Source organism: Lathyrus oleraceus, chromosome 7 (assembly GCF_024323335.1).
Source record: "Lathyrus oleraceus cultivar Zhongwan6 chromosome 7, CAAS_Psat_ZW6_1.0, whole genome shotgun sequence".
NCBI lineage: Eukaryota > Viridiplantae > Streptophyta > Magnoliopsida > Fabales > Fabaceae > Lathyrus > Lathyrus oleraceus.
Window position 1 is genome coordinate 285387821 of NC_066585.1, and position 8890 is coordinate 285396710.

At 33.0% G+C, this 8890-nt stretch overlaps 2 protein-coding genes across 2 annotated transcripts; one reads left to right on the plus strand and one right to left on the minus strand.

The window, feature by feature from the left end:
• Positions 1-278: 278 nt before the first annotated feature.
• LOC127105289 (uncharacterized) lies at positions 279-5536 on the minus strand. The gene is made up of 7 exons (XM_051042455.1): positions 5070-5536; positions 4422-4762; positions 4150-4302; positions 3909-4001; positions 3526-3584; positions 2372-2465; positions 279-654 (listed from the first exon to the last, which is right to left on the minus strand). Exons 1-7 carry the CDS (start codon positions 5458-5460, stop codon positions 427-429), a joined length of 1359 nt encoding a protein of 452 aa, XP_050898412.1. The 5' UTR covers positions 5461-5536; the 3' UTR covers positions 279-426.
• A 156-nt stretch (positions 5537-5692) lies between these two features.
• On the plus strand, positions 5693-7758 carry LOC127105290 (nascent polypeptide-associated complex subunit beta). The gene is made up of 6 exons (XM_051042456.1): positions 5693-5833; positions 6522-6589; positions 6835-6983; positions 7093-7149; positions 7306-7344; positions 7431-7758. The coding sequence occupies exons 2-6, from the start codon at positions 6522-6524 to the stop codon at positions 7601-7603; spliced, it is 486 nt and encodes a 161-aa protein (XP_050898413.1). The 5' UTR covers positions 5693-5833; the 3' UTR covers positions 7604-7758.
• The last annotated feature ends 1132 nt before the right edge of the window (positions 7759-8890 follow it).

The following is an 8890-nucleotide window of genomic DNA, read 5'->3' on the forward strand; positions in this document are numbered from 1 at the left end:
GGGACAATCCCCTTATAACTTTTATAAACAACTGTGTTAAAATCGATTTACACAATCGTCAAGTCATATTTCATTGCTGTATTACACAATTGATATACTTGATAAAATTTCTATACTTCACACACTTTTCAAATGCTTAAACTATTCCACAAATTCAAATAAACTCTTTCAAATGTGCATTGATCCACCAAAAAAAATTCTGAATAAAAACCAAGAGGATCCCAATATTTTCTGTTTGCAGGCCAGAGGCTGAAATGGTCTGCATGATTCTTCCCGTCTTCCATCCAATCTTATGTCATATCAAAAATATAAAAAATACCTATACATATCTATTAAATTGTCCAAACTGGATACACTCTACATCTTGTGTTCCAAGGACTTCATCATCAATTAAAATAAATAAATGATGGACTTGTATACAAACATTTATATTCTTTTCTTTAATGCAAGAAGTAGTACAACAAAAATAGGAGAAGTTAGAAAAAGAAGAATATACAGAGTAACCGGATTCATTGAACTTTCTTGAACCACTTCATCTTTAACTTTAGGGGTGTAGATTGTTTTCTTTTCAATAAAGGCATCAAAATAACTCTGATAGACTGTGTCCTTCGAATAACTTGAAGAACCTATCTTCACCTTCATCATTTCCATAGCCTGCAATTGTTCATATATAAGAAATATTCAATGAAAATATACTTATTGCAGTTTATATTCAAATTGTTGGGAAGTCCGGAGAGCGTCGGAAGTGTCAATAGACTAAATATCGATGATGCAAGAGATCTGACACCACATGTTTGGTTCAAATTTTAGGAGGAGAGAGGAGGGGAACAAAACCCCTCCGTAACACACTTTTTGCGTTCCTCCGAAATGGAGGATTTGGAGGGGAAGGAATATGAATTTTGATATTTAAAAAATTATTATATTTACTAAAATATTCTTAGTTTTATTTTACATTTTCAATTTTTTTTCCGTGTTATTGTTTTTCTTTTGTGTGATATTTGCTATTTCTTTCATCAACTTATTATAATTATTCTCCATCTTTAAATAATTTTTCGTATTTTTTTACTTAATATAATTATAATCCTTATATATATATTTTTTTTTTTTAATTTTTTTTTTCTTCTTATTTTGTTATGTATTCTATTATATATAATAAAAATTTATTTTTTGTATTTAAAAGTTGTTATCAACACACAATTTAATTTGTGCGGGAGAGTTATAATACGAATCAAGTGTACTTAATTTTTTAAAACATTATACGCTAAGTTATAATTTTTTTAATCACTCAATATTAAAAAATTTATTCCCAGAAAAATACTTATGAATTTCTTACCTTTGAATATTATATCAATTATATAAGATCAAAAAGATAAAAATGTAAATTAATCATAAAATTTCTCCCCTTCTTTCGTGAACCAAACATATTTTAAGTAAAATTCATGTCTTCCTCTTCCCTTCCCTCCATTAAAATCTCTTCCCTCCCCCCTCGTTTGAACCAAACAGACCCTAAGACAATGGGATGTGGATCACCTCTCTTATAAACTCAACATCTGTCCACAAGTGTGAGTCACCCACATGACTAGCCTTGATTCACACTAGGATCCACTTCCGCTCCCTCACCGAGCCAACCAAGCTCAGATACCACTTGTTGGGGATTATGGAGAGTGCCGAAAGTGTCAATGGGCCAAAGGTTCATGGTTCCAAGAGACCTTGACACCACATATCCATCCAAAACCTTAAGGTGGGGTATGGGTCGCCTCTCTTATAAACTCAACATTTCCTCCATTTTTAATCGATGTGAGACTTTACCACTTTCACACTTGAAACCCAATAAAAATCAATGTACTTTTTATTTTATTAGCAAAGAAAGAAAATCACTACTATGAAAAGAAAACAAAGCTTAAACACAAGGTGTGCGGAAGAAAGTAATATGATAAAATTAGAATTTAGCCTAACTCATTTTTACAAAAGAATCATAATACTCTAATTGAAGTTTTGATCTTTAGTAAGATCCATTATACTTTTATGTTTTATGTTTCATTACATTTATTTTGTAGTGATACCATTTTATTTGTTAATTTTCTAAAATATTATGATTTAATATCTTTTATATTTTTAATTTATTCTATTTTAATTTTACCATGTAATGCATAGGTTCTGCACGATAGAAAAATTTGACGAATGATAAGAAAGTTCTACATGTGCATCCAATCACATCTCACCATATTGTTACTTTGGTATATGATCGAATACATGTGTAAAATTGTTTTATACACGATCATTGCATTCATCAAAGAAAGAGTAATGTTGCATTGCTATTTAGCAAATCATTTTACATAAACTCCTAAACTAAAAAGCCACAAGAAATTACCTGAAAGCTGTCCATGAACTGTCTAGCTTTCTTGCCTACTTTAACATTTGGGTGAGATTGAAGCTTTTCATACATAGTTTTAGCTTCATTGTGCCTGTCAATCATCAAAGTACATTTGGAAACTTTTTTATTAAGAAGAAAAAACAGTCCATGAATAATCAGCAAAACACATACACTTCTATGGTTGTATATGAACAAAGTCCTAGTTGTAGCAGACTGGCAGTGACATATTCATAGAATTTAAATTATATCGATAAATGTTGCAGTTCAACTTCAAGAGAATACAAGGTGTATAGATAAAATGTAGTTGAGTTTCAGCAAAGAAATGATATTGTTTTCCCCCTCCCCCAGTCTAAGATTTCACCGCTTTTCGAGTAGTAGCATTAGCGAAAGCCCATCTAAGTCATCAATATATTTCACTATGTATTCGTTATAGTCTTGTCCATTGCATACTTTGATGGAAAAAACTGCACACCAAGGACAGAAAATAGAAATACACTAGAAAAAAACAGAAATAAAATGAGAACAACACAATTTACATGATTCAACACCTATTGTTCATATTCATAGAAGCCCTTCAACAATTATATTCACTATCTTAGAACAAGATTGCAACTTTTGGGTAAACTTGAAAATCCATTCCAAGTTTTTACAATACTAAGTATCCCTACACAAGGATTACAATAGACATTCTCACTATACAAGTTATCAATCACACTTGCTCAATTATCTCAGACTTGGGATGTCTGCACAAGTTTCAAAGATTAGCTTTTCAGTAGTCCAAGAAATATTTCCAAGAACACGAGATTAAACTTATTTGAGACATCGGAGGAGGTCCACAGTTCAAACACAAGTGCGTTTTGTTTCAAAGTTAGCTATAGTGCCTATAGTTTAACTTAAAAGGTTAAATAGTTTAGTAGTTTCTAAAACAGGTCACAACATTGCAATGTGTTTGGTTCAATAGGTTTGTCTTGTGTTGCCTTGATGTCTCCAACATTTAAAGATTAATTCAGAAATGGATTCAAATAAGTTTTTAATAGGAAAATTTTAGTAAATAGTGGTTTTGTTAGTTTATAGTGTCTTCAATTCTATGTAGAACACAACAAGGTAAATTACATGAGAACTTAGATATGTCAAGAACATTGCAAATATACCTACAGAGGGAGTCTAGACAAATCGACCACTGTAAGGCTGCTAATCCATGGAGCTCACTCTGCACAGACATGTTCAATCTCATACATATATTCCTCCATATATATGTTTTCCTAGTTTGCCTGCTAGAGTATATGTTATGCATGACATTCAAAAGTTCAAATGCTAAACACAATGTAATGCTCAATAAATCTGAAAATAATTTTTAAAAGGACAATCAAAATACCCTTTTAGTTTGAAGAAAAAAAGTTCATCTCATTCCACTGGTGTTTTTATTGTGTCTACCTTCATCAATCATGATATTAGGTTCTTACTGAAAAGATAGACATGCATTCCCCCACCTCTAAAAAACTGGCACGTAAGTGATTGAAATATAAGTGTGTACCTCGAAGGGTAGTTTATCAGTAACCTTCTCATAGTAGGGTAATGCATCCTTCAGTTTTCCCGCATCCATTAACAAGTCCCCTTTGTTCAATTCCTATGAATATACGATCCATGAAATAAAATTATGTTAATTAAAGAGGCTAATAACTGATTAAACAAGCAATAGCAACTATCTAGAGCCTTGCACATTAAAGAAGGAAATGATGGCAGTAAGATTTCGGGATACAAATATATATGTTTACCTCCTGGCACTCGGCTTTTAGCTTTGGATCAATATTTAATCCATATTTCTTCTTGTAAGCAGCAAGCATCTGCTTTGTGCGCTCTTCTTTTGTAGCTTTTTCTTCTGCAGTCTCTAAAACTTCTCCAGGACGTATAACTTTTCCACCTCCAAACTGAATAGGCCAAGAACAAAAAAAGGTAAATTTGAAACGGATATCTTATCAGTATCACAAACAGGTTGACTATAATGGTTCACTTTGCAAGATGATTCAGCAAATACTAAATACCATACTGTTTCTGAAATATTGTTAGGTCTAGGAAATACGCCCCATGTAGAAACTTTTGGCTTGTACAGTTTTGACTCATCTTCCGTAGTCTGTTCAGGTTGCGGAGCTGTTGTTTTTGCACCGAACTTGGTTGGGTCTCCGACGATAAGTTCTACCTCAGGTAAGTCACCATCTAAGTAGGAGTCTGGAATAGGAACCAAACCAGGCGGCAATCCCCTTGTCTTCTGCTTATCCGCAAAACCAAGCCCCACAAAATCAAGCTTTGAAACAGACAGTTCTACTTTCTTACCAACACTATTGTCATTCATATTTTCTCCCCATGTCCTCTCACTCCCTCCCGGTAATCCTATAAATAAATTCAGATAAAGGTCATAAAGTCATATTGTTTAGCATAAACACATGTTATATAAGTGCTTATCTATAAACTGTGTTAAGATAATTTATAAGCTGTTTCAATAAGCTATTCCGAAGAGCTTGAGGTAACAAGATGAAAACAGTTTAGGACCTATGTTATGAACTATTTTCATAAATTTCTTAAAAAGTTTCAGAGGTATTATTTATACAAATAGATAAGCTCCAACATAATATCATAATCATAAGCTGTTTTCATAAATTAAGTGCATTAGAATAAGCTCAAATAAGCCAATTATTACCTTGATCAGTTTCACTAACAGCAACTCCTTTATTCAGCTTATACTTTCTAGCCTTCTCCATAGCAATCTTTAACCTAACTGGCATATCCTTTTCCCTTCCACCAACCACATTTGAACTCTCTTTAACGGAATTGTCTTCGCCACCGCTAATTTCCTCAATTCCCAAACCAGATTTAGATTTCATCGATTTTTTATAAGCTTTAGCCTTCTCAAACGCGAGCTTTACACGATCAGCTTGAGCAGTTTTTTTAGCTTCAATGGAATTATTAACTTCAGAAGATTCCTCGCTGTTGGGGTTCGTAACACAACACAACTTCGAAGATTTTAGCCTTGTTGGAGGAAGCATCCGCAACGAAGAGAAGGAAAATGAAGATTGTAATAAAGAAGCCATTAGAAAAATTAAAAGAATAAAAATAATAATAATATATATAAAACAAAATATTCATCACCACTCAGAACTCAGCATGAACGTGTAACTCTGTTTGACTGCTACTCTTACGGTTAGATAAATCGGGTTTGGATTTGGATTCGGATTCGGATTCGGATTCGGATTCGGAGGAAGTAACCACACACTGATTCGGGTTATGGGCTTTTGGTATTGGGCCTACAAAATCCGGCCCAACCTTTTTAATTTTTAATTTTTATAAATAAATAAATAAGGACTAGGGTTTTGTAGGTATAAAGAAGGGTCGTTATCTCTTTGCGTTGTTCCTTTCTTCTTCACGGCGAGGCTTACCCTGTCCAAAATCACTGATTTCACAAAGGTACTTTCATTTCTGCTACGCTATTTCATTTCACTGATTTTTTGTTTCATTGTATCTTGTTATCTGTTGTTGTGTCGGTTTTTCAACCCTTCGGAATTTGACCTAATTCTATGCCTTGTGTTGATTTCGATTCCGTCCTATGTTTCAATTTCATTTTTTTTATCAATTTTGTTTTTTAGGGTTCTATTTTTCCCAAATCAATAATTTTTAGTTGTATATTGAGCTTTGAGTTACTGATTTGCTTGAGGGGTGGTTGAGAAGGTTTGTTTTTCTTCAGATTGGATTCTATGTTTTTCTATGTGGTTTGTATCCGCTATTGTTTGTGTGATATAAGGATGTTTTGGGTCTCTTTTCTGGAATAGGGATTTAGAAATATGCATGTTTAAGCTGAATTTAGCTTCTTTAACTTGAGATTGTTGCTTGTTTATATGATTTTGTTGAATTCACACTGTGCAAAATACTAAGTGTCTGTCAAGGACCTATGTTAGTTATGTTTTTGTTTGCAATCTTGTAATGCAGTGGTGTCAAATTTCCACCATATATATTTCAGTTATACAACCTACTCTATGTAGGTCTTTCCACTTCTTAGACCTTAATGAGTATTGCTATTAGGAACTTTGCATCTTTCTTTAAGTGTAATATGGTTTGGTGTTATGAAATTTATGTTGTTTTTGTACATTTTACTCAGATGAATCGCGAAAAATTGATGAAGATGGCCGGTTCAGTTCGAACTGGTGGAAAGGGTACCGTCAGAAGGTATAACTTTGGTCTTTCATAATATAACTCGGTTGTCGTCATATTTGTCCTCTTAATGATATCTGTCATTTGTCGTTGGAGTCACTGGCCATATGTTGACATGAGCTTTAGATCTTATAAATATCAGTTCTTTCTCCATTTTCTTGACTATGCATTAATGTTTCTGTTGAATAATTTGTTTTGAATCCATAGTGCTTTTGTTAACTTGACTTATCTCTTGCTGTTCTGCCTTCTGTTTACCTTAGAAAGAAGAAGGCTGTCCACAAGACAACAACTACCGACGACAAAAGGCTTCAGAGTACTCTGAAGAGAATTGGGGTGAATGCCATCCCTCAAATTGAGGAGGTCAATATCTTTAAGGATGATGTGGTCATCCAGTTCTCAAACCCTAAAGGTAATTACAGTCCACAATATTTCACGTTTTATGCTTTTAATTTCACAGGCTTTATATACATTGCTTTTCAGATTTTGCTGACTATTAAATTGGATTGTTTTCTTTCCAGTTCAAGCATCCATTGCAGCTAATACATGGGTTGTTAGTGGTGCTCCTCAAACCAAGAGTAAGATACATTGGGTTATCTGGATTATTTCATTTTATTTTCGAGTACACTAAGGCATTGCTTCCCACAGTTTATGAACGACATTTTATATGTGTTGCTTGTTACTTGGCTGATTATTTGCCGTATGAAATTAAAATTTTATTTCTTCTTCTGCAGAGTTGCAAGACATACTTCCTAGCATTATCCACCAATTAGGTATGTGTTTTCAACTTTTTCAAAACTGTGTTTGGTGTTTCTTGTCCTTCCCATCTTAACTGTTTTTTAATATTATTAAAATATAGGGCCGGATAATTTGGAAAACCTGAAGAAGATAGCTGAGCAGTTCAATAAGCAGGTTCCTGAAGCAGGTGCTGGCACAGCCACAGCACAAGAAGAGAATGATGATGATGATGTTCCAGAGCTTGTCCCAGGAGAGACCTTTGAGACAGCTGCTGAGGAGGCCAAGGATAGTTAGTGTTATTGTGTTTTTTTTTCAACAAAGAAAATCTTGATTTTCAATTTTAAGTGTTTTAGGTTGTTTTGTCCTCTTGTCATATACTTTAAACAGTCTCAATACTTGAATTTAATCTGTTTTCCTTTGTCTAAATTAAGTATTACTTCTATGCGCTAGATTTCTGCCAAATTTTAAGTATTTCTGTAAGTGACAAGAATTAAATTTCTTAAAATTTCATTCAGTACAGCACAGCACAGCAGCACCTTGTGAATGAAGAGACTAACGTTGCATTTTTAAACTATGCTTGTCTTTTAGAAAGACATGCTACATGCAGGAAATTCTCTGTGCATTGATAACTAAGTTTTAAGTATGCTCGTTTCCATTTAATTAATGCAAGAACTAAATTTACTCTAAAATATGATGAATACCAATTGATTTAAGTTACAATTTCACTTTGCTTAAACAAAAACTAGCAAATCCATATATTTTAAAAATCAACAAAATCCTAAATTTATTATTAAAAAGATTGAAAATCCAGCTTCTTGAATTTGAAAGAAGTTGAAGATTTCAAAAGATTTTCATGAGTTTATGAATTATTGTTTTTATCTTTATATATTGAGGTATTTCAAATTAAAGATATTAGATTTTTATTTTTAGGAATTAATACATTTTCAATTGATTTAGTTTAAATTTTAATTTTTAGCCAATTTTTTTAATTTATGTTTTAAAAAATTAATTAATTAAATGTATATAATATTTATTTATTTTAATAAATTCTCTTGTTTTAATTCTATATTGATCAAAGAGTAAACCTGTGTATATCCTATAGGGTGATGTTTAGTGGTTTATAGAACTTGCTTAAGTGAGGTGAGAAGCTCTGTATATGTTTGGTGCTTATGTATGCATATGTCATATGTCCCCAAGGAGATCTCCCTATGTTCTTTGTGGATGTCGCTTGGAAAACATCACTTTAGGCGGGGATCCATGAGTCACCATTTTTTGGGGAAATATAACACTACATAGTCCCTCAAGCACGAAGGTTTTATAAAGGGCAGAGTATTTTCAAGGTTTCTTTCGTTTATGAGGTACATCTCTCAGCTTGGGGCGAGTCTCCCAATTGAAGGCGACCTGTGTACCTCAGCTTGGGGCGAGTCTCCCGGTTGAAGGCGACCTCTTTTATTTATGCAAGTCCCTAATTGATGGATGAATCATCTCCATTTTTCAGATGTCTCCCTATTAGCTAAAAATGTAAGTTGGAATGTCAATCAATCATTTAGATGGTCACACTTACTTCTATTTAATGTAAGT

Bases quoted from the DNA above. Each gene is read 5' to 3' on its own strand.
- LOC127105289 (XM_051042455.1), bottom strand. From the start codon at position 5,460: ATGGCTTCTTTATTACAATCTTCATTTTCCTTCTCTTCGTTGCGGATG. The intron at 4,303-4,421 runs GTATGGTATTTA...TGGCCTATTCAG, and splicing joins CTAACAATATTTCAGAAACA to TTTGGAGGTGGAAAAGTTAT. The intron at 4,002-4,149 runs GTAAACATATAT...GTATATTCATAG, and splicing joins TAAAAGCCGAGTGCCAGGAG to GAATTGAACAAAGGGGACTT.
- LOC127105290 (XM_051042456.1), top strand. From the start codon at position 6,522: ATGAATCGCGAAAAATTGATGAAGATGGCCGGTTCAGTTCGAACTGGT. The intron at 6,590-6,834 runs GTATAACTTTGG...TGTTTACCTTAG, and splicing joins GGAAAGGGTACCGTCAGAAG to AAAGAAGAAGGCTGTCCACA. The intron at 7,150-7,305 runs GTAAGATACATT...CTTCTTCTGCAG, and splicing joins TGGTGCTCCTCAAACCAAGA to AGTTGCAAGACATACTTCCT.